This window comes from Acartia tonsa, chromosome 12, assembly GCF_053477335.1.
Source record: "Acartia tonsa isolate MP-2025a chromosome 12, ASM5347733v1, whole genome shotgun sequence".
Lineage (NCBI taxonomy): Eukaryota > Metazoa > Arthropoda > Copepoda > Calanoida > Acartiidae > Acartia > Acartia tonsa.
In genome coordinates this window covers 15,290,477-15,316,405 of record NC_137271.1, presented here as the reverse complement: position 1 = coordinate 15,316,405, position 25,929 = coordinate 15,290,477, and the positions used below count along the sequence as shown (strand labels likewise).

Genomic DNA, 25,929 nt, shown 5'->3' with positions numbered 1-25,929 from the left:
AAGGAAGCCTGCAGAAAATACATCCCTATATCCTTATTTCCCTGACAGGATTTTAAGTTTAGACACAAAAGTTAAACCAATTTTTTTTGAGAGATTTGGCTTAAAAAAGGTGTTTCTATTGTAAAAGTGAAATCAGTAACTGACATTTTAACTTTTTGCCCAAAATAACCCTATAATTTTGCTTATAGCTGGTATAATTTAATATTGAAATTTCTGATATGAGGGCTGAAAAAAAATCTTTTGGCAGTTTTTCAGCAGTCAGCTTACTACCTGCAAGCTTCCTTTAATTAAAACTTAACTTTTCAAATTAAATAGATTCAACTAATATGTCATCATAATATATCATTGCATAAAGTTACAACGTAGAAGTATAACACGATTAGGTAACTATTAGAAATGAAAAGGAAGATATTTGGATGATATCACAATCTTCAAATGAAAGTGAAGAAGAGATGTTAGGACTGTACTAAGATAAAGTTTAGTATTACTATATAATTCTCAATGGTAATCAATATGGCATTTTCAGCTTATGCTGTAGGTTTATATATACACTAGTGGGTACTCCCCTATATTCCTCTAGTTATCCTTGAATGAGGGATGTGGAGGAAAGTTGACCCACTGCATTTTATATTTTAGTTTTCAAAGAAGGTTAATTTTTGCTGCTTTTTTTTTGGGGGGGGGGGGATTTTACTATGGGCATTTTCTCTTGAAAGTGAGGTGGAACTCTCCTCCTAAATAGTTATAATGAGAAGCTACACTGTAGAGGAGAACCATATTAGTTCAGCAGTTAGTAAGATCCTTCAGTGCTTCTAGCTTTGTCTATTCAAAAAGGAATATATCTCATGAGGAATTACTATTTTCTCTCCTACTCTAATCAAGTCAAATAAATGTCACAAGTACTATTATTATAAAATTATGTGTATTTTGGGGCCTTAAAGGTCGGGTACTGATTACTTGTAGCGTCGTGTTAACTTTAAATGGCTGTTTAGAAGTAATGATATTATGTTATTTTCAATTTTACTTCATGTTGGAATATAGTGGAGGAATATCTAATCCAGAATATAACTATCCCAAATGATCTGTTTTGTCCCAACATACCAACAACCCATTACCACTTCTAACTGGAAGATCGGATTTGAGATTCAGCCAGAATTTTCAAATTCTATTTCCGATTCTCTTTAAGAGTTCCATGATATATATGTAAAGATTCTTATTTTAATGTAAAGTTTGATGAAAATCTTGGTATTTTTGGTGGTTATATATAGTTTTTTTTGTTAATCCTTTCTAGATACGTAAGTGTTAAGTAAAGAAGAATATTATTTAATTTATATTAGTATTAATACACTTTTAAAAATCTTTATCTGCTTATGATCTTATCTTTATTTGAAAATTCCACATAATTCTTACATTTAAATAGGTCATTAATATAACAAGCCAAACACATTTTGATAAATAAGAAAGTAACAGGATGTCCCTCTGTCTGGTTATCCTTTATAGTAAAGGTTCTTATATGTCCAGGGAAGTTTAGTAACTATTTTAGGGTAGGGTACCTTCCCCCTTTCAATTAAAATCGCCAAAGAAAAAATCTAATCCCCTCCCCTAAAAATATCAATACTTTATTAAAACTTGAACTAGAGTGTCATACATATTTTAGGCACATTTTAAAAATTTCAGTTGTTATATTAGTAAGCTAGAATATTTCAATTTATTTATTTATTTAACAACTTATGTAATCTTAAGCAATTAGTTTTTTTTAACAAACATCAATACAACTTAGACTGACAGACGTACGGACAAGAAACCGCTTTTCTTTGCAGAGTAGCGTCGCTCTATAAATGAAAAATAAGGACAAAACTTTCAATTGTACAATCGTTTATTGTTTGCTTATTGTAAAAGAATAAGATTTATTGAAAACCAAAGGCATTCAGGAATCTAAAGGGATAAGACAATGGCCTATAAATTAAAACATAACCAATAATGATACACAAAATTATCCCTTTTGTAGATTAAAATTAGTGGTTGAAACGTTTGAACACTCAACTAAACGAACCAACCAATTATAATTCACTAGTGTCCTCAAAGTTGTTAAGACAACGAATAAAAAAACGTTATTTAAAAAAAACTTTGAACTAGTGTCATAAAAAGTCTCAATATTCGCTAAACCTGTATGGTTCTTCTTTAAAGTATTATAGGTCTAGGGAAGGTTTTTGACTATTTTGAGGAAGAGTATTTTTCAAAAATCACCCCCCCCCCCCGGAATATTTTTTTACTTTTTCATTTAAAAATTTACCTAACTGCCCCTAGATGCCTTTAGGGGCGTAGCCACTAGTTTACCCAAGGTCTCAAGTGATTTCATAAGTATTCGGATATTTAACTAATTATCCAAACAAATATATTTCATTCAACAAGTCTAATTAAAAAAAGAAATCCTTTACCACAAATATTAACATTTTTAGAGAAAAAAATACATTTTTCAATGTGTTTTTGTCGGTCTGTAAGTTTGTAATGGGATTTGATGATTATTAGTTATTCATACTTATGTATTTCTATTTCTTAAATGTCAATTATGTAAAAATGTTTTATAATACATTACTGTTTTTATGGTTGTTGTCTATTATCTAATATTCTCATTAGAATAACGCCATGTTGATAATTTGTCAGATATAAAATCCAAATTATATTTATTTTTAATTGTTATTATTTCTTAAATGCCATTGATTACTTGCAGGAATCTAAAGGGATAAGACAATGGCCGATAAATTGATATTCATCCCCAATGATGATACACAAAATTATCCTTTTTGTAGATTACAAATTTACAAATTTTAAAACTGAAGACTAATGAAACCTCATGATGCCATAACCCTCCCAAGAGAAATCATCACTAAAAAACCCTTACAAAGTTTGTTTGGATACTATTTGTTTTAAACTAAAATTTAAAGTAATTTGTTTACTCCTCCCTCCCTCCTAATCCCTCCATCAAGTGCCCTGGAGGCCTCTAAAAGCATATCCGCCAGCATAATATAAATAATGGAAAGACAGACAAACAGATATTTCATAGAGTAGTTTCACTACTCAAAATATCTACACAAAATCAAACACACACATACATACACACACACAGACATTCATACGCACAAATTCCTGGGTTGAAGAATTTCTCCCTCTCCCTAGGTCAATGTTAATGTCATTTATTATCCCAGGGACGGCCGAATTATTCTTTGAAAAAAACAAGGATGACAACGCACATAAAAGTTAAGATTGACAAATCAGAAAGTCGGACAAACGACAAAAAGAAGATAATAAAATGATATACATCTTAAGTTATGATAAACAAATTATCATCCCTTTTTTAAAGTGAAATTGTAGTAGTTTGTAATACCTAATTAAGATTTTTAAAGCCTCACAGAGCAATTTAAAAATATTTGAACGGACAGGCAAACATACAATACCTGTTGTTTAGAGTAGCTGCGCTACTAGAATTAATTCTTTTATGGAATTTTAGAATGACATGCGTAGGTATAATAGGAGGACTTTAATGAAAGATTTCACATGGAGTATAGAGAGATAGACAGACAGAGAGAGAGAGAGAGAGAGAGAGAGAGAGAGAGAGAGAGAGAGAGAGAGAGAGAGAGAGAGAGAGAGATGGTAAGAGAATGAGACAGAAAGAAAGACAAAAAAAGAGAAAGAGAGAGAGAGATAGGAGAAAAATTCAATGATTACAATGAAAGGTTCTTCCCCCATTCCTCTTATTCATAAGCTTCTAATAGCAGCGAATCAATTATTACTTGGATAATACGTCAGATTATCATGTTCTCTAATAAAGTGAAACTTCCTCCCATTTCCTCCCCTCCTACAGGATGAAATAACTGACCAAAAAGAGATGTCCATGTTAGCAACCTATTTTTATTACATCCACGTTTAGTCATTCCTTCTAATAGTAGATTCAGGATTAACATAAATTTTTGCCTATTGTCATATCCATGTCTTCCTGATAAGACACAGGTAAGGGAAAAGTGGGAATAGTTTTTCAAGGTCAGCAATATCTACGAATATTGAGATAATAATCCCTAAATTTTTATATGTTGATTTTGACAATGGGAAATTAGTTAAATATCTTACTTAACTTTTTTTTCAATTTATTTTAGCATTAAAAGGTTTTATGAAGGAGAAAAGTTGATAGATTGATTTATCTTATTAATATTCTAATTGAAAAAATTGTATAAGCTTGTAGTCGACATAAGTCATAAGATTATCGTTATGACGATATTATGTCATCGATGACCACTTTCATTAAGTATATATCATTTGTATATAGCTAAAAAAATAATCTCGTACTAATGCCATTTGAAAAAGACATGAAACTATTAGGTTAGCTGTAGCCACATTTAATTAATGCAAGATTGTCGACAGTGACGTCGAATGACTACCGTATACCGATTTTCTGTAGCTTCAAGTGTAGATATGCTCAGTTAAACAATTGTAGTTATGATCATTAAGCATCCTTTGATGTCTCTTGGATAAGTAAAAGTTTTAAGAATAGTTAATCACATTATTTTTAGTAAACTTTCCGTATAGGTATATTAAAATGAAAAATTATTAGATTAAAATCGTGAGGTCGAAGGCCCGGGCTAACAAAACTGACATTATTTTTATGAGTTTTATTTTAATATTTGTGGAAAATTGTCCATTAACGATGCTACACATGTTTATTTCAGTATGGCCGAGAACCGGTCCTAATCCAGCAGATATTAATCGGTTTCATATCTGTAATAAAGATTCTAAATATAAATAGTTTAATTAACAGCGATTTGTGAAATTAAATAATAAGGCTTTAAGATTTCTCAGTAAATACTGAGTCGTATAGGTTATCTATTTCAGGGAATTCCTATTTAAAGCCTGGGTACTGGTGGGTTTTTAGCTACTTTTGTCATATCTAAGACATGCTCCCTGAGGCTATCGGTCTAGCCTTTAGTTTAAAATTGTTAAGTTACTTATACTTGTTAAACTAAAACTAAACTTTTCTATATTATTTAATGTGAAGTAAAAATTTAAAAGAAGGCTTAAAGAATTATTAGTTCTATAATTTTAAAGGGATCCAGGATACCTTTGTTTAATATTTTTGGACAAAGTAGACAGATCCATAGTGATCTATTCATGGTTACCTGGGCAGAACTGATTAGGATTTAGGTTGTTTATTGTTATAGTAATTTTAATTGTATTTATATCTTATATTTTTTTGGATTTTATATCTATGTTTAAATTTGTATGCCCAAATAAATACGTTTATGTTTATAATAGTAATATATATGCGTATAACAAGGATTTTTAGATAAAGGTCGAGTAATCAAATGACCGGTTCTGTTCCATAATTTGTCTTTCTGCTATTGAAATATTTTAAGGAAATCCAGTCTCTATCCTGGGCTTAGATGATCTAAGACATTTTGGAATTTCAGAGTAATTAATAAATGTAACTGCTTTGTTTTAAGACACAAATATTTCCCTAGGAAAATGGAAAATAGTCAGGGAGGTAGGCAAATAATACTGGTCACCAAAGTTTTATAATCGTTTTCTTTAATTAGTTGGCTTGTTGTTGGAGACCTTTTTGAAATATTTATAAATAAAGTAGCACAGTGTCCGGACCAATTGTTTAAATCTTTAAAAGTTTTTTTTGTATTGTCCATTATCTTATCACTTGATATACCTGTTATTAAGTTGCTTATTTGATTAGTAGCAACGATTTCTAAATGATAATTCAACATTACATCAAATACTAAACAACATAAAAAAAATGCACTTAAAGGCAGAATTTCATAACAGATTTAGTGGGAAAACATTTTCTTGTCCATTGAACTATCCATGTAACCCAGACTTTAGGAGTAATTAATTTTTTCAAGGCCCGTTTTGTCATTATTTTACTTTAACATTAATTACAGGTTTTAAAATCTACGTTTTAAATAGAGATTTATGAAAAGGACAAAAAAACGTGAAAATATTTTCCAGTATGGCTTCGAAACCGATTAACATCTGCTGATTTAGGGCCAGTTCTCAGCTATACTGAAAAAAAATGCATGACATTGTAACACAGAGAATACCTTTTTTGGTAAGCTTTGAGCCTTTGGAACCTCGTGGCTGACTTATTCCTTTTAATCTTACAATTTTTTCATTTATTGGAGAATATGGAAATATAGGATAAGATTCAAGTAATAATATATCCTTACTGATTCTTAGAAAAAGTTTTTTTATCATAATATACAAAGTATAACATATAAAAGATATCAGTGTCTGTGGGCAAATGGAATTATCTGATTCTTCCTCAATAGTTTTTTATGTCATTAATCAACCAGCTGATATCCCATTAGTTTGATATTTAACCCTTTTTAAAATTTTGATTATTGCTTTTTTCATTCTTGCTTTCATTCTCTCTCTCTCTCTCTCTCTCTCTCTCTCTCTCTCTCTCTCTCTCTCTCTCTCTCTCTCTCTCTCTCTCTCTCTCTCTCTCTCTCTCTCTCTCTCTCTCTCTCTCTCTCTCTCTCTCTCTCTCTCTCTATCTCTCTCTATCTCTCTCTCTCTCTCTCTCTCTCTCTCTCTCTCTCTCTCTCTCTCTCTCTCTCTCTCTCTCTCTCTTTCTCTCTCTCTCTCTCGTTTCTCTCTCTCTCTTTCGTCTAAAAAATGCTTCTGAAGTTAATTTTATCTTTATAAGATACTAAAATATCAAGAGTTAGAAAAGTGTTTTGTTTTATAGGATACTAAAATATGAACAGTAACGATAATACAATATGCGAGAGTAACGAAGCTTTTGAAGATATAAGTAGCGCAGCAATTACAAGATTTCAATATTTTTTCTGTGAAAAAAAATAATTTACTGTAATACAGATAAATTTAAAACAAAGCAACAGTTTCATATTTTGTAAATGTATTATAATTGATTTATTATTACTTTGATTTTGTGCCAGATATTCATGTTCTCTAATAAAGTTAAAATTGTAGCTGGATAAAATAACGATTTCCTCCTAAACTAAATAAACGAACTGACCAATAAGTTATGTCCATATTAGCAACCTAAATTGACAAAAAAAAATTCCCCTGCAAAATATCCAAGTATATTCTATATTTATTTGCAATATTTATATGGCAGTATATAAAGTTATGACCTTCAATTTTTTTCAATAGTCGGTCTAATATGCCTAAGTCATGGAGTGGATTCACTTTTAAAAAAGCGAAGTATTACAGGGAGGGAGTACATTACATTAAAAAATTAGTACATTACATTAGTACATTAGTCCCCGAAGTTTTATAATAATGTTTTCTTATTCGTTGGCTCAACAACTTTGAGATCTTTATTGAATTATAATTATACGGTTCATTATGTTGAGTGTCCGAGCGTTTCAACTAATAATTGAATATACAGAAGGGGTAATTTTGTAAATAATCATTTGTGATGTACATCAATTTATCGGCTGTTATCTTATCCCTTTAAATCCCTGGAAGTATTATCAATTTTTTATGTTGAGAAAATTTCCCAAACTGATACATTATGTTTTACACAGTTTCTCAATCAATACAGGGACAGAATTTCAGTTAGAGTTTATATTCAGTTTTTATCTTATAGGCGGTTGCGCCAGTATCATCAAGGAGATAAATTAGGGCACAAAACCATCCTTGAATTCATCTAAAAAATAGCCTTAAACCAAATAAAGACCTATCAAAAGCCTCCTAAAATATGAAGAACTCAATCGGTTATAAAGCTCTCCTGAAAAAAGCACTTAGAAATAGACAAATGAATTAACTTTGTATTATCGAATAGCTTTTGCGCCTTTAGCATCTATATTTTTCTTAGATTGAAAGGTTTTAAATGCGAAGCTTTTCTACAATTAGGGTCGGTCTGTACGTAACGGATAGCTTTTTTCGTTAATTTAGGCATGTTAGAATAGTCCCATCGATTTCAAACTTTGCATGGTGATTTCTGTGGTAGTTAGGTACGATTCAGAAAGCAACTTTATAATCATTACCAGAATGTCCGTACGACCATTTTAAACATGTTGATTTCTACTTTTTTAACAAAAAATTTTATGTTATCTAATTATCCGATTGTTCTGATTTTTGGTATACTGATTCCTGGGACAACAAAGTACAATATTATATGCAAAGCAACTCTATAATTATGTCCTAAAAATGTATGTATGTCCCGTAAAATTATCCTGTATCAATTAGTTTTTCAACAAATTTACTCCCAATTTTGCTTTGACTCTTAGTCTTATTCATTTATATTCTGATTATTCAGTTCTGACACTATACAAGTGTTTATGTCCGTTTGTCCTACCGTTTTAGAGCTTCGCTTTTATGGATGTTGTCATCCTTGTTTTTTATTTATATTTATAAAACCACCACGAAGTAGAAAATTTAGTAATTTCAAAAAAGTACTTAAATAATAAGTATTATAAGCTTTTTTATAAATCTATTTATGAATAGTATTTTGTAAGGCGATTAAATATTTCCTATATATATTGTGAATGATTTCCAACGACAATATGGATCAATAAATAAAGATTTTTGTAAAATATTGCATAGTTTTAGGGTAAAATTGGGTAAAATCAAACAATTTGATAATTAAACTTACATATTAAGAAAATCAGGATGAGGGTTATTTTAAGGTTCAATTTTGTACAATCGAAATAATTTGCACAACTTTGTTTTACTTAAATGTAATAAAATATTTTTTTTTAACACAAACATTATTAACACAGCGTTTCTGTGAAAATTTGACCTTTTATTTTGTGTACATTTTAAGTCTGTTTATTGCTTGTCGTCAAAGTATAATTAAACGAATGTATAATAATCTTATTTATTAAAAGTATTTTTTAGCCATATTGTATTGCCCCAAAAAATTTAAACACTCGCAAATCAAATTTTGCTAAATTAGTTTGCTTGATTTTTTCTCCATTAAACAGTTTAAAGTTTTTATTAACATATTTTTTCACGGCGGCTGTTCACCACCAACGGCGGGAAATCGGCGGTTTATAAAACAACGTTTTTTAAAATGGCCCTAAAGTAACAAGAGAAATATAATGAAATATAAATAAACAAGTTATCTACTAAAACAAAATTTATATATTCATTTTATGTTTGCGCGTTTTTACCATATTCGGTTTTGATTCTATTATATTAAGTCATCCTTATTTATAAACAGCGAAGCTTTTCTATAATTAGGGTAGGTCCCTCTGTCCGGAATGGATAGTTTTTTTTCGTTAATTTAGGTATGTTAGAATTGTCCTATCAATTTCAAACTTTGTATGGTGATTTCTGTAGTAGTTAAATACGATTTAGAAAGAGTAGCAACTCTATAATCATTACCTGAATGTCCTTACGTCCATTTCAAACATGACGATTTTAAATTTTCTAAACAACAAGTTTTTGTATGACATAATTATCCAATTGATCTGATTTTTAGAATACAGATTCCTAGGACAACAAAATACAATGTTATAAGCTAAGCATCTCTATAAACATGTGCTAAAAATGTAAGTATGTCCTTAGACATTATCCTGTATTTATTCAGTTTTTCAACAAATTTACTTACATTTTTGTTTCAACTTTTATAAATTTTTATGCTCTACAAGTGTTAATAATGTTCGTTAGTCCTAATGTTTCAGAGCTTCGCTTTTATTGATGTTGTCATCCTTGTCAATATTTAATTTTATATAATGAATAAATAATACATAATAATAAATATGTTAATTTTTCAGAAACACAAAAACTTTGGAAATTGTGATCGAATAAAATGTCAAATTAGTGATATCATAACTAGAAGATAAAGTCTTGGAAGGTGTGCATTCATATCCGCATAATTTAATTATACATCAGTTAAGTTTCCCAAAAACACAATAGCAATAAAAAAAATTTGGGGGGGAGAATCTTTTTAAATGGAAGTTTCGAAATACCCTCCCCCAAAATAGTTAAAACCTTCCCTGGACCTATGGGAAGTTTCGTTGTTAAGGAGAACCACATTATAGGTTCAGTGGTTAGCAAGATCCTTTGCTACAGACCAAAAAAGCTTACTATTTTAAATGATAGGATGGTTCTTTTGATTTTATGATGCTATTTGGCTATAAATTATACAGTACCCAAAGTTTTAGATATTCTTTAGATGCCATAAAAACCTTGATTGGTAAGCTAAACTAATAGTGTTCAAACTTTTCAAATAATAACAATATGTGGTGAAATGTATGTACACCCGTTCAGAGAAATACTATAATTTAGATAAATGAAATATATGTAGAGTTGAGATATGTGAGAATTACAACTGAGATTCAAACAAAATGGTTAGACCAGAGTAAGTTAATTTACAAGTTATTTATAAGCGAAGCGACTCTATAACTCACTTTGTCTGTATGTCTTTGAAAGACTATGGTATTAGGAAAAGATGAGATTTGCTCATTTTTAAAATGAGATATGCTTCTGGTTGTAAAGATTCTCCATTCATTAAATTACTTTTTTTCTGCCAATATATTTTTTGTGATATTGTAGAATTGCTATGTATGACTGTTATCATCCTTGTTTATGTATTTTGTCATATTCGCTTATGTAATTACCTGTCATAATTTAAAGATTTGAATTATCTAGACAATTCTTATAGGAATTACTATTTTCAATTCATTGATTTCTTGATTATGTGGACATTTGAGTAAAACAATAGAGAGGAAAGGGGTTAAATAATTGTATGTACCCATCCCAAGGATCTTGTGTCACTCTCAATTGTGTCTTTAAAAATCAACCAATAGTGTCGGGAATATTAGCACAGCTAGGTAGCAGAAAACAATTTGCTAGCAAGGTCCTTGGAAAATGTGCGCAGGTAGTTATCTGTATATACATCCATACAATTGATCTGCACGTGGACTACTATTTTTTCCTTTTAAACTGCTATCTTGATATTGTCGCGCTACTTGGACATAAATGAAAAATTAAGACTCAGTTACAACCTTTTTCGATTACTTTTTTTTCCAGTATGGCTTTGAAAGCGTTTGAAATCCGCTAGATTAGAACCCGTTCTCAGCCATACTAAAAAATCATGTATAAAATTATACTGCAGACAATTTTCTACATATAATATGATAAAAAAAAAAATTATTGCATAACTTTTTTATTTTAATATCAGCAGAAAGCTGTCTATAATACGATGTTATGAATAAGTATTATAATATTGATTGTGAATGCGAAGTTTTATTTTTTCTCATATCTTGTCTATAAACCTAATTTATACATTTATTGTATGTAAATAATACGTCTAGTATTTACAGTAGCGCAGCTGGTCTATATACTTATAACTTTTTAAAATCATATTATTTCAATGCGTCAAACTAGGTTGAAAATAACATTAAAATTAAATAAAATCGTTTCATCGTTACTATTGTACTTAAATTCTATTCTCAATTAACAATTGCAATTAAAACTTGATGTATTACAATTTCTTTTTTTCTTACTAGCGGCTTCGCCCCTAGCCTCTTGATTTGATCAACCTAATTTTTCGTATTTTAGATTTAAAAGAACAAATAAAAAAGAAATTTTCCTTTTTTTTGGGTGGGGTGATTTTTTATCTTTTTTTTTGAGGGGGGAGGGGGTTAGTCGACCCCACTATTTTATTTTTAGTTTTTAGAAAAGAATTTTTTATGGGGTTGAAGGGTTATTTTTCATTTTTTAGGGGGGTTGGGGGTGTCACACCCCCCAAGATAAAACCTTCCCGAGACCCATGAGAAGCTACTCTATTAATCGGTTCAGCGGTTAGCGAAATCCTTCGCTACAAACAAACAAAGAGATAGACAGACATCGTTCTACTTTGTATTATAGATTATTTGTTTCTGTACTTATTCTTCAAAATTCTAGCATATATTTTTACAGAATAAATGTTTTGCAAATAAACTAAAAAAAACAAGATTGACAAAATCTATTTAAGCTTCATAAGTTCATAAACTAAAAAATAAAGAACTTTCTTTTTTAGATTTGCTCAGCTTGTGTTAAGGTAGAAAAAAGGCTTTTTTAAATTGTATTTCAATTCTAATAAAAAATATAAATACAGTTTTTGTTCTATTTATGCTTTAGGTTTTGAATTCCCCCCCCCCCCCCCATAAGTCCAAAGGAGCGTATAATACAGTATACAAGAGTAGGATACATTCCCCTACACCCTTCCCTTCTGTACGCCTCTCAGCTAGACATACAGACATAAAATCATAGGACTATTATAGAGGAGCTTCACTACTAAAAATGAAGGAGACACATGTAAAACTAGAATGTAGTTTACCTTTAGAAATAAAAAGGTTTTGTCAACTTTAATTTTGTAATCCAACCCTTTATATTCATGTTTTACCATATTTTTTGTAAAAACACATGCTCGTGGAGTTTTAAAAGCGAAGCCTTTCTATGATTAGGGTTCGTCCTAACGGATAGATCTTTTCATTAATATAAAATTTTATAATTATCCTACCATGATAATTCCTATAATTGTTAGCTTAGGTAGCATAATCGTTATTAGAAAGTCAGTACGTTAAAACATGCGAATTTTTTTGAAAGCAACTTTTAAAAGTTAAAATTATCCCATTAATCTGATTTTGACGTAATGATTCCTAGGACAACAAGGTTAAATATTTTAAACAGTGCATCAAGTTCTAAAATTGAAAGTCCTTATACAGTATTTACTCAGTTTTGTAACAAATTTATGCACAATTTTGTTAAGACTTAAATTAATGTTCAACCTTATTATTTAGTTATGAATATAGGCATCGATCTTCCATTTGCAATGCCAGTAGACAGACGTATCAATTGATCCAAATAGGATCTTCACTCCAAAAAAAACTCGCCTACGATTTATGGTGTACACAGTGACTTTAAATCTTAAATTTGAAAAGGTCAATGAAATAAAAAACAGTATTTGACATTTAAGAGAGAAAAAAGAGATAGAACAATTGCGCTTAAATTAATTTGGATCCTTTCTTTCTCGCATTAACCCATTAACTACATTAAAAGCTACTATAGAAAGAATTATACATTTTTTATCGTCCATTGTAATATCTATGGATCCCGGTCTTTAAGATTAACATTGAAAACGGAGCATAGAAATATAAAATTCCAGAGAGGGAGGGGACAATGGGCTGTTTATTACCATAGACCCAAAAGTCTGATAATATAATGGTTTCTTATTTGTTTACTTAACAGCCTTGGGGACTTTAATTCAATCTTTATAGGTAAATTTATTTAGTTGAGTATCTAAACGTTTCAACCACTAGTTGTAATCTACAGGGGTTATTTTGGGGAATTGCATCAATTAATTGTCCATTGTCCTATCCCTTAGGATCCCTGATTAAACCTCACAAATTTACAGTGATTGATTGACAATATCTGTAAAACAAAGGGAACTCTAATAGGTAAATTTTTCAGTGAATCGACGCCCTTGGTCCCAAAAGGATTTGGAGCCCCAAGATTTCTAGAACATTCACAGGTAAACTGATATACTATCCCCGGTATTAGCGTGCCTGCTTGCTGGCGTGGAGGTGTCAGGTTCTAGCCTGGATCACAGCGCGTCATACTAGAGACGTTAACAATGGTACATACCGCTGCACATGACACTAAAAGTAAGAGAAAGGGATTTCCTTGGACCGTAAACAGACGCAACTTATTACTATGATCAGTTAGAACTTCCAGACAAAGGTCATGCAATCAAAGAGATTGTTTGTGTTGGATATTATTTATTAATGTAGGTGTTAGAGTGTTGCATCCCAATTACAATTACTAGTCATAATAATTTTTTACTTTTTAATGAGCAATATTTCAAATCACCTCGCTTTGATTTGAGTTTAATTGGGGGTGTTGAACATTGTAAGGATAGTAGCAAAACACGCAACTAGCCACAATTCTATTTAATAATTAGTAATTTTTTTTTGTTTGACTGTTATGATCTCGCCAACCCTTAATTAACGTCTCAATTTTAGGGAAGCTTCAAATATTACCTAGGTTGTCTTTATTAGGCTTTTATACTGCACTCTCTCTCTCTCTCTCTCTCTCTCCTAGAGGCGCAGCAGCTTGTAATAAATGACTAAGTTAATATAATAGATCAAACAATTTTCAAATGGTTCGTAAAATATGTTTTAGGACAAATTTCTTGCGAACGAGGATGAGAATGCTTACGTACAGCTCGAGGTGTTTGGAGACCCTCCGCCCACAGTTACCTGGATGAAGGAAGGATAACTATATATACTGACACTATCGCGATACAGCGTTTTCACTCAAGTGCATTGTTGAGCACACAACCCCCCCCATCCACCTTTTTAAAAAGTAAATCTAAATTTAGGGAGAGAATTTGTTTGTTTATAACTTTAGCTAAGGTTAGGTAATATTTGGTAATGAGTAGCCTTGCAGGTTTAGGGGCTCCCGCAGGGCTTCGGCATAGGAAATGATTTATTGTAATTTCAATGCATAATGTCGACTACGTATATAATATCATATAGCAGTGGTCTTAACAGACATAGTATTAACATGCTGATCATTCAAATGAGAGTCAGTCCAAGCCGTATTATGCATAAAGGGTTAACATTAAAGATTTTGTTGTCTTTCATATTCAGGTTTCAGGTTCAGTTTTGAATCATACTCAATATTTTAAAACTAATCTGAGGATTATTATTAATCTGCAATGTATATATCCTTTTATAAATATACTAGCGGCTTGGCCCCTAGCCTCTAGGGGCTGTGCCCCAAGAGGTTTAATCAAACCAATTTTTCATATTTTAGATTTAAAAGAAAAAAGAAAAAGAAAAAATTTGGGGGGGGAGAATTTTTTTTTTGGGGGGGAGGGGTTAGTCGACCCGACTATTTTAATTTTAGTTTTAAAAAAAAAAGATAATTTTTTTTGAGGGGGGGTATTTTTAATTTTTTTTGGGGGGGGGGGGTTCGGGGTGTTCAACCTCCCAAGAAAATAGTTATAAACCTTCCCGGGACCTATGAGAAGCTACCCTGTAAAGGAGAACCCGATCGGTTCAGCGGTTAGCGAGATCCTTCGCTACACACAGACAAACAGACACACAGACAAACAGACGGACATCGTTCTACTTTGTATTATAGATAGTTATCTATTGGTGTAGGGAAATGTAGATCTCGCTACTTTGGACCGTTTCCAATCCTGGACTTGTGGCAAAAAAGTTTGTGGTTTTTTTATGATTCGCCAAGTTTTTCAATAGTTTAAGTCTGTACGACGTCAGTATCATTTAATATTATATACTAGGATATATAAGTTGGAAAAAATAATGTTAGAGGGAGATTTGAAACCTGCATAAATTTTAAGGATTTTTTTTTATAAAATTCGTTTTTTGTATGATTATTTATCTAAAAGCGGAAATACAATTTAAGTTTATAAATTTTGACCAACAGGATAGGTGGATTGGAAACTAACTGCGCTCTAATTGGTTAAATGATGTGCGACACTTAAGCTTCTCCCATCAGAGCGAAGATAATTTTCAATCCACCAATCACAGATGTCAATATTAATTAATTTAAATTGTGTTTCCGCTTTTAGATAAAGAATTATACAAAAAACGAATTTTATAAAAAAAAATCCTTAAAATTTGATGCAGATTTCAAATCTCCCTCTAACATTAAAATTTCTTCCAACTTATATATCCTATTATTTACTGTTAGGTAGAGTAGCTAAAACATAACTCAGGTCTTCCAGCCTTTTAAAGATTCTTTTTTTATATGTTATTGTTTATGAAATCTTTATATTTTTTTCTCTACCCGTAACTTTTCATTATTAATTCCACAATACGAGCGACGAAATTTTTTTTAAAGTGGAGCTTTTCTATAATTAGGGTCGGTCCGTCCGTCCGAGATATTCGTTATTCGTTAATTTAGGCATGTTAGAATTATCCTATCGATTTCAAACTTTGCATGGTGATTCCTGTAGTAGTTAGGTACGATGTAGAAAGCGTAGCAACACTATAATCGTTACCAGGATGTCCGTACGTCCATTTTAAACATTTTGATTTTTTTACTTTTTTAATAAATTTTTTTTATGTAATAAAATCATAGGATTGATCTGATTTTTTTATTACTGATTCCTATTACAATAAGGTACAATATTATGAGCGAAGCATCTCTATAATCAAGTATTAAAAATGTCAGTATGTCCTTAAACAGAATTCTGTATTTAAGAAGTTTTGCAACAAATTTACGTATAATTTTGTCAAACCTTATATTTTCATATTTTGTATAATCAGTTCTGACACTCAACAAAAGTTAATGTTCGTCTGTCATATCGTTTCAGAGCTTCGCTTTTATGGATGTTGTCATCCTTGTTAATGATGTGATTTTACTAAGGAAAGCTGTATCCCAAGAAATTCAACTATTTATTGCCAGGGAGGGAAGGAATGTTGTGTTGTTTATTACACTAGTCCCAAAAGTGTTATGATAAAGTTTTCTTACTCGTTTTTGTAAAAAAATTAGGGATTTTTATGATTTGTTGATTTTTTTAGTTGAGTGTCCAAACGTTACAGCTCCTAATTGTAATCTACAGAAAGGATACTTTTTGTATCATCATTGTACAGTATGTGTCCCTTTTCACTGTGTTCCTATTGGTATAATAAAGAGATTGATCATCTATACTTTCTTTAATTATTTGTATAATGAGGGAATACATGTATAAGTATAGATGTATAACCCAGACAACAACTTGGCCGAAGTGGTGGGGGCCTTTTTCGTCAGCTTGCAAATTGCTTTCTGCTCTTTTGTAACAACTCGGCTGTGTTAATATTTCCGACGCTGGGTCCCCACCCCGTGGGTAGAATTAGATAAAGCTTCTGCCTCCACTCTTATTCTACTTCAATATCTAGGGTTTTGTGTTTCTTGGTGTAGAATGCGCTCAAAAAGACGACGAAGGAATTTATAAGTAAGTACATCTTATAGTAGAGTAGATTCTCTGAAAATTTAAATGTTGGTATTCTAATAAAAAAAAAATAAGGGAGATACTTGGTATTGATTTGAAAATAATTGAGTGGTCTTTTTGTCAAGTTAAGAAACTAATTTTATTCAGTTTTTAAAATAAAACTAAACGGATTCTTAAAAAGTTTAATAGTTTGTTCTAAAAGACCTGAAAAACTATAAAAAAATTACCCGAAAGAAGGTAAAAATGGAGGGGGGGGGGAGGGATTATAGGATTATTTTAGGATGCTATAGGTGAAAAAAAGTTGTATTTTAATAATAGAGTTTATATGAAACTTATCAAAGATTTCAGAAAAATTATTTTGTTTAGATGCGTTATTGTGAACCGATTTGGAAGACGAGAACATAAATTTAAACTGTTTATTGCAAGTAAGTAATTTCTATTACCTAAAGAAGTAGTAAGGATTTTATTCTTGCCAATTTAGTTCTCGATTTCCCAATTTATGAAGAGCTTTACATAAGTCTGAGAATGGCTATAGGCTTTTTTTTCTCATAATTTAAGTCTTCGATGGATTTATGTAATTTTTTGCCCCATAAGGAGCAGCAATCAATAAATGGCTAAAAAATATTTTTTTAGCAATTTTTTTCTGCCAAAAAATCGTTGTGACAGTATTGATTGATTTTCTGCATTTTATTGCACAAAAACAAGCTGTAAAAGTTATCAATAAAGAAAATTAAAGGTGTAGGATAATTGCCTATTACAAAACTTTAGTACAAAGGTCGTAAAATAAAAGGGTTGTATTCTGTTGCGATACTTATGGCCATAACTGTCCTTATTTTTTATTATATGTGTCCTTTAAATCGATGTATTATTACTTGGATGTTGCATCAGATTTTTATGTTTACTGATAAAGTAATACTAGCAGCTGGCTAAAATAATAATTCCCCGCCATTTACCCCTTTTACCTCAACCCCTCTTCTTCTAAATGAATGAACGAACTAACCAATAATTTCTCCTGTCATAATATCCACGTATATCCTATATCCATTGTCCCTTATACAAGTCGGTCATTTCCTCTATTAGGATAAACAAACTTATTTGTGTTTTCACTTTCACTTCATAGCACTTCCTAATTTAAGTTTTGTAAATATAAACAAGGATGACAACATCCATAAAAGCGAACCACAACACATCAGATGGTCTAACTAACATTAACAAACATGAACTGAAAACACTTTTGATATTTAAGAAACACACTATTATAATGAAAACTGAGTAAAACTGATTTTCAAGTTTATCATAGAGATAATTACATGTCGCCTTATCGTCATATGAATCACAAATTCAAAAATAGAATATTTTAACATGTTTGAAATAACGAGAGAGGGAGAGAGAAATAGAGAGAGAGAGAGACAGAGAGAGAGAGAGAGAGAGAGAGAGAGAGACAGAGAGAGAGAGAGAGACAGAGAGAGAGAGAGAGAGACAGAGAGAGAGAGAAAGAGAGAGAGAGAGACAGAGAGACAGAGAGAGGCAATAGATAGTCATAAAGAATAGATTTTTTATGAGAGAGAAGAAAATAAAAAAATTACTAATAGATTTGAGAGAAAGGCTGAAAAATTAGGAGTAAAATAATTTTTTTCCAAGTTAATAAATAATATTTTGTAGGATCATGGCAAAGCCGACCCGCCCCTCCCAAAAAAGAGGTAAGTTTATATTTTATTTTATCTTACAAACCAAGACGAAGCCAACCACTTTTAATTCCTGTGACGTCTTAAAAAGGAGGGATTCTCCATCTCTTTTTTAAGGGTTTTCTTTCTTACTTCTCCTCTTCTCCCTCATTTTTATGACGTAACAGGAATCAAAAGTGGTGCAGATTGGGCTTCGTCACGAAAATCGTATTAATCATCATCTTATTTATTCCTAATATTACTCTAACAGGATGTCTGTCTGTGTGTCTGTACAGAAAATCTCGCTAATTGCACTAGCAATATTGCTCGCTTTCACAGTGAAACTTCAAATAGATCCTGGGAAGATTTTTCACTTGTTTTCACTTGTTAGGGATGATTTCACCTGGGAGAAATCATCCTTAGAAAATATTAACCCCTTCCCTTAAGAACTTTGTTTAGGCTCAACTCGCAACTCTCCCTCCCCATTCTTATTTAAAATGCCCCTAGAGGTCTTCACAATAATGCATGTGTTCAGTCAAGTACATATTTGTCTAATTTAATGTAAGCTTGAATTTAGCAAAACACTTGATGTTATTTTTAAGGGCGCGTTAGACTGTCTGTCATCTACTTATATCTTTTACAACTATTTATCTATAATACAAAGTAGAATGATGTCTGTCCGTCCGTCCGTCTGTCTGTCCGACCGTCTGTCTGTCCGTCCGTCTGTCCCTTAAGATCTCAGTAACCACTGAACCGCTCGGATTCTACTCTTCAGGGAATTTACCTACTGGTCCTAGGGAGGTTTTAGGCTATTTTCTTGGAGGTGGGACACCCACAACCCCCCCAAAAACAAAAAAATTCCCCCCTTCAATCGAATTTTGCTTATATAAATATGTTTTTTGCCATGTAGTTTTCCAACTTAAGAAAAAGTTTATTGCTTAGATAGATATATTAAAATTCAATTTAGCAAAACACTTGATGTTATTTTTAAGGGCGCGTTAGACTGTCTGTCATCTACTTATATCTTTTACAACTATTTATCTATAATACAAAGTAGAATGATGTCTGTCCGTCCGTCCGTCTGTCTGTCCGACCGTCTGTCTGTCCGTCCGTCTGTCCCTTAAGATCTCAGTAACCACTGAACCGCTCGGATTCTACTCTTCAGGGAATTTACCTACTGGTCCTAGGGAGGTTTTAGGCTATTTTCTTGGAGGTGGGACACCCACAACCCCCCCAAAAACAAAAAAATTCCCCCCTTCAATCGAATTTTGCTTATATAAATATGTTTTTTGCCATGTAGTTTTCCAACTTAAGAAAAAGTTTATTGCTTAGATAGATATATTAAAATTCAATTTATAAAATGTCAAATTTGTTAATCCCCAAGGTTTTCTTGTTACTTTTCATTTTCTTAACTGCCATATATTTTGAAAAGTTGAAATATTTATCTCTTAGTTTATGAACCCAGTAAGTATCCTTTATGTGATGATGTCCATTTAAATTGTAAACTCGTAATTCTCAAGGGCGGACAAAACACAAGAGAAAACAAATTTGAACACGAACACACAATTTTACTAAAAAATAAATGATTTAAGCTAGCGGGTTAAACTTATGGGTGTAAGAAACGGAATGTTTATAGTGAAAGATGGGGGGGGGGGATATTGTAGTCTAATGATAAAATAGTTATTTATCGTATCGTATTATAGACAGCTTTCCACGTATATTAAAATATAAAAATTATAAGATTAAAACCAGTTTTGTTAACCCCGAGGAGCCGAATGCCCAGGCTAACAAAATTGGTATTAACCTTATGATTTTTATTTTGATATTCGTGGAAAATAGCCGTAGTTCGATGCTATACATGATTTTTCAGTATGATTGATTAATGTTATAATTATATTTTTGCTATGTCTTTTTGAACATGATTATCACATTTTCCAGAATAGACATCACTTTTCTTTACTTTCGTTTTCCTTTTAGTGAAATGTAACACTTGACTGGGAAAAAGCCGCCACTTTTTTTTCATAAAAGCTGTATGTGTTTGCAAATCCGCAAAAAAGTTTGCACATACCTACCGTAAAATTAGTCAAAGCCCAAATTGTGTCAAAAATGATCCATGTGACGTAATAAAAATGAGGGATTATCCATCTCTTTTTTTAGGGGTTTTCTTTTCCACTTCTTTTCTCATCTCCCTCATTTTATTACGTCACATGGATCATTTTTGACACAATTTTAACACAATTTAGGCTTTGTCTAAAATTATATATTTTCCTCTGTATGGCTTTGTCACTTCTGGATTAGAAACGGTTTTTAGGCATACTGAAAAGTCATTAAAACATCGTATAACAAACAATGTTCCACGAATATTAAAATAAAAATCATAATTTTTTTTTCGTACCAATTCAATAATTTTCTGTATTTCTTCAGATATCCACCAAATATTTCTTAACATAAAAAGGTTATGATCAAAATCCTTTGACTTTTACAAAAAAAAAGTATTTTTAAAGCAATTTGAACCCAAAAGAAAATATTTTACTTTTAGCCATATTCAGTCGTCAAATAGGAAATATTTTCAAATAAGGCCTACAAACATTATTAAGTAGTTTGTTTGCAATAAGATTTTTTTGGCTAAAATGTATAAACTATCAAAAGCCTAACATATCATATTTCTACTTTTATTTGTAAAACTTAAGAAAAGTTAAGACAAACCCCAAACTGTCCCAGTTTGAGCAAGACGATTCCAGTGACGTCATATACGTTTCGGGTAAGAAAAAGGGATGGGGGGAAGAAAATCTCTTCAAAAGAGATTGGAGAAAAGGGAAGAGATTTTCTTCCCCCCCTTCCCTTTTTATATGACGTCACAGGGATCGTCTTGCTCAACCGGGACAGTTTGGGGTTTGTCATTTTTTTGGCTAAAATGTAAAAAAGCCTAACATATCATATTTCTACTTTTATTTGTAAAACTAAAGAAAAGTTAAATTTAAAGTAGCGCAATTAAATTTACAGGTCCAACAACCATGGTATTAGGAAATTAACTCCAAACAGATAACCAATTCATTGAATGCGCGTCCTTTATGTTGTAAGCCTAAGCCTGCTGCGTATTTTTATGGTCAACGTATTCTTCCTACTTTATGCACGGTCCTGACATAGCACATGTCCTTTTTTAATGTCTTTACTATGCCGCGATCTCGGCAATTTTCCAATAGCAAAACGATGTTACATTTCATTTTTTTTTTCATGTTTACAAGGCTTTAAACATTCAATGCTTCTAACAAAGTTTTATGAAAGTTTCGCATCTTCAAAAATTGTGCATTTGACCTTTAAAACACATTTTGGCCACAATATAGCTGTAACAAGACGCCACTAATTAGGAATATTTTACCTACTTTCTTAGACATCAAACATTCACAAAATTGAATTTTAACTTAATCATATTTAGCTATTTTGCAAAACATCCATAAGTAGCGAAGCTCTTGAATGTGAAAATAAGCAAAGAAAATGAAAGGAAATAGGTTGCTTAACAGAAAAACTGTCGGACATAGTAAGTTGAAATTTTAGAAGTTTATCTTTGATAACAGCTGAGAAATATATATGTATATATATCAGTATGATAGACCGACGGACAATATGATTTCTAGAGTAGATGTGCATTGGCCAGCAAAATGTTCACCAAAAAATAGGTATTATCCTAATATAAAAAGTAGTAAGCGTTTTTTTTCTGTCCCGAAGGATCTCGCTAACCGATGAACCGAAATTGTTCTCCTTTACAGTGAATCAGCTTATATGTCCTGGGAAGGTTTACAAGTATTTTTGGGGAGGGTGTCTTAACCCCTCCCCCCCCAAAAAAAATATTTTTTTTACTCTTTTGAAACTCAAATTTAAAATGTTATGAGGTCGACTTTTCCCCATCCTACCTTAAGTGTTCCTAGAGGCTTCAAGGGGCGTAGGGGCTCAAATAGTAAAAGAGAAAAACATATGTATTAACAGTCTGTTTTGAATAACAGCTGAGATATTCAAGTTTCTCACTAACAGTTTCAAAAAGACAGAAAAACATGACAATTTAAATTATAGAGTATCTTTGCTACTAAAAAATATATTTTTAATGCTAGAGTTCTGCAAAATTACAAAAAAAACTACATTTAAATTGGATAAGATTATAAACCAAAGCCATGTCATTTGTGCATTTTTACGTTTGTTGAATTCATTGTGCTTTGCTTTTGTGGATATTGTCATCCATATTTTTTTTTGAAAATATGTTTTCAAAATATTCATGAAAGCAAACGATCCATAAAATTGTCAACTTTCAATTCAATACTGAAATAGAATATCAAATATATCTTATTTCTTTCTATATTTACTAGCGGCTACTTCCCTAGAAGCCTCTAGGGGCACTGGTAGGAGAGAAAAAAGTCGACCTCATCCCATTTTGAATTTAAAAATTTAGTTTAAAAAGAGTTTTAAAATATATTTTTTTCTGGGGGGGGAGGAGGGGAAAAGACACCCTCTCCAAAAATAGTTTAAAACCTTCCCAGGACCTATACGAAGCTTCACTTTAAAGGTTTAGTGGTTAGCGAGATTCTTCGGGACAGGCAAAAAACGCTTACTACTTTATGTAATAAGATTGTCAGGGATCTTAAAGGACAACACAATGTTAAACAAATAATAAATCTCCATTATTTTTAGTAAAATTTCCCCTTTTAAGTTCAGTATAATTGACAAAAAGTTTTTATTTAAATTCTTTTTTTTTGATCTAAAACCCACCGTTCTTCAAAGTTTTATATAAACGTTTTCTTATTCGTTAATCCAACAAATTTTCATTAAGTTGATGGTTCAAACTATACCCCTTTTTAATCACTAATTTTAATCTACACAAGAGATACTTTTATGTATCATCATTGGGATGTAATTGTACATCAATTTATTGGCCATTGTCTTTAGATCACTGAAAACTAACTCTAAATATCTTAGATTTGGTTTAAGTTGAGCAATGCTTTTTAAATAATGAAAATCACCCTTTAGTGGTTATTCATTTTTATATTTAATTTACTTATATTTAAACTAAACTTATCTATTTCAGGTGCCAATCTACTGGTCAGAAATTCCCCGTTCAAAATTTATAAAGGAACCGTAGAACAATCATAATATTTAGCATTAGTAGCTCCAAAAATAGATGTGAAAGAATAGAAATATAATTAAGATTTCTACCTGGATCCAAGGTTGGAGACCTTTATTGTCTGCTAGCAAATTACTTGCTGCTCTTTTGTAGCAACTTGGCTGCACTAATGTTTGCGACGCTATTGGCTGATAATCAAAAACACTAAATGAAAGTCGGCACAGATTCAAAATACTGGGGACGTACAATAATTTAACCACATACCCCTTTATTATTTTACTTTAATGCTCCAAAGTCCATGAGCTATAGAAGTAAGTATTAAAGAACGTTGCTTTAGATCCTTGCTTAAGATTCCAAAGGGCACAATTTCACACAATAAACTTAAGGTGAAGATTAATTTATCGTCCATTATCCTATCCCTGCATCCCCTTATTTTCTATCATAATTGCCTTAGATTTCCATAGAGAATATTTCTTACATTATTTTCATTATTTTCTTATTATTAAAACTCGGTTCATTCATCTTAGCTTATAATCCATGGGCGGTTTCCATAAAATGACATGTCGACCACATCGAATTTTTTGGAGGAAAATTTAAATTGACCAATGGTAAAATATATACTGGCCTATCATTGGTAATTTACATTGCATGATGTTATTTTTTATATATAAGCTGCTTCAGATCATTTCCTATAAACTTCCTGTAGAAAGAATAGCTGCGCTATTTTCAACTACAAATAATCCAAAGGGATGAGACAATGGCCGATAAATTGATGCCCATCCTTATTGATGATACACAAAATTACCCCATATGTAGATAGATTTTAATTAGTGGTTGAAACGTTTTGACACTCAACTAAATGAACCAGCTGATAAAAAATCAATTTAAGTCCCCAAGGTTGTTAAGCCAACGAATAAAAAAACGTTATTAAAAGACTTTGGCGACTAGTGTAAAAAAAGCCCAAGGTCCCCTCCCGCCCTGACAAATAATGTTTTACGGTGTAAAACTACAGGAGGGACATAAAGAAACTGTTTTCTTCACAGCAAAGTTGACTGTGGCTAATAAAACAGGAGTATGGTCTTTCAATGGACAGGTAAATAAAGAAATATAGACTGACAGAAAGATAGACGGAATGACAGAAAGACAAACAGACAGAAAAGCATACAAACAAACAGAAAGAAAAGCATACAAACAGACAGACAAATAGACAGACAAACAGACAGACAAACAGACAGACAAACAGACAGACAAACAGACAGACAAACAAACATACAGACACACATACAGACAAACAGACAGACAAACAGACAGACAAACAGACAGACAAACAGACAGACAAACAGACAGACAAACAGACAGACAGACAAACAGACAGACAAACAGACAAACAGACAGACAAACAGACAGACAAACGACAGACAAACAGACAGACAAACAGACAGACAAACAGACAGACAAACCGACAGACAAACAGACAGACAAACAGACAAACAAACAGACAGACAAACAGACAGACAAACAGACAGACAAACAGACAGACAAACAGACATACAAACAGACATACAAACAGACAGACAAACAGACATACAAACAGACAGACAAACAGACAGACAAACAGACAGACAAACAGACAGACAAACAGACAGACAAACAGACAGACAAACAGACAGACAAACAGACAGACAAACAGACAGACAAACAGACAGACAAACAGACAGACAAACAGACAGACAAACAGACAGACAAACAGACAGACAAACAGACAGACAAACAGACAGACAAACAGACAGACAAACAGACAGACAAACAGACAGACAAACAGACAGACAAACAGACAGACAAACAGACAGACAAACAGACAGACAAACAGACAGACAAACAGACAGACAAACAGACAGACAAACAGACAGACAAACAGACAGACAAACAGACAGACAAACAGACAGACAAACAGACAGACAAACAGAAGACAAACAGACAGACAAACAGACAGACAAACAGACAGACAAACAGACAGACAAACAGACAGACAAACAGACAGACAAACAGAAGACAAACAGACAGACAAACAGACAGACAATCAGACAGACAGACATACAAACAGACAGACAAACAGACAGACAAACAGACAGACAAACAGACATACAAACAGACAGACAAACAGACAAACAGACTATCCGACAGACAAACAGACAGCCAAACAGACGGCTAAACAGACAGACAGACTGACAAAC

The 25,929-nt window shown here is 31.8% G+C and overlaps 1 protein-coding gene across 1 annotated transcript in view; it reads left to right on the top strand.

Moving 5' to 3' along the window:
- The first annotated feature begins 9,738 nt into the window (after positions 1–9,738).
- The window catches only part of LOC145333203 (obscurin-like protein 1), a 71,358-nt gene continuing 55,167 nt past the window's right edge, over positions 9,739–25,929 (top strand). The window contains exons 1-10 of the mRNA XM_080178349.1: positions 9,739–9,826; positions 10,243–10,333; positions 13,429–13,489; positions 14,140–14,227; positions 15,127–15,182; positions 16,869–16,924; positions 17,288–17,346; positions 18,584–18,621; positions 23,660–23,706; positions 24,710–24,788. Of these exons, the coding sequence (XP_080034475.1) occupies positions 10,320–10,333; positions 13,429–13,489; positions 14,140–14,227; positions 15,127–15,182; positions 16,869–16,924; positions 17,288–17,346; positions 18,584–18,621; positions 23,660–23,706; positions 24,710–24,788 (498 nt within the window). The 5' untranslated portion in view covers positions 9,739–9,826; positions 10,243–10,319. The remainder of the gene's footprint in view (positions 9,827–10,242; positions 10,334–13,428; positions 13,490–14,139; positions 14,228–15,126; positions 15,183–16,868; positions 16,925–17,287; positions 17,347–18,583; positions 18,622–23,659; positions 23,707–24,709; positions 24,789–25,929) is intronic.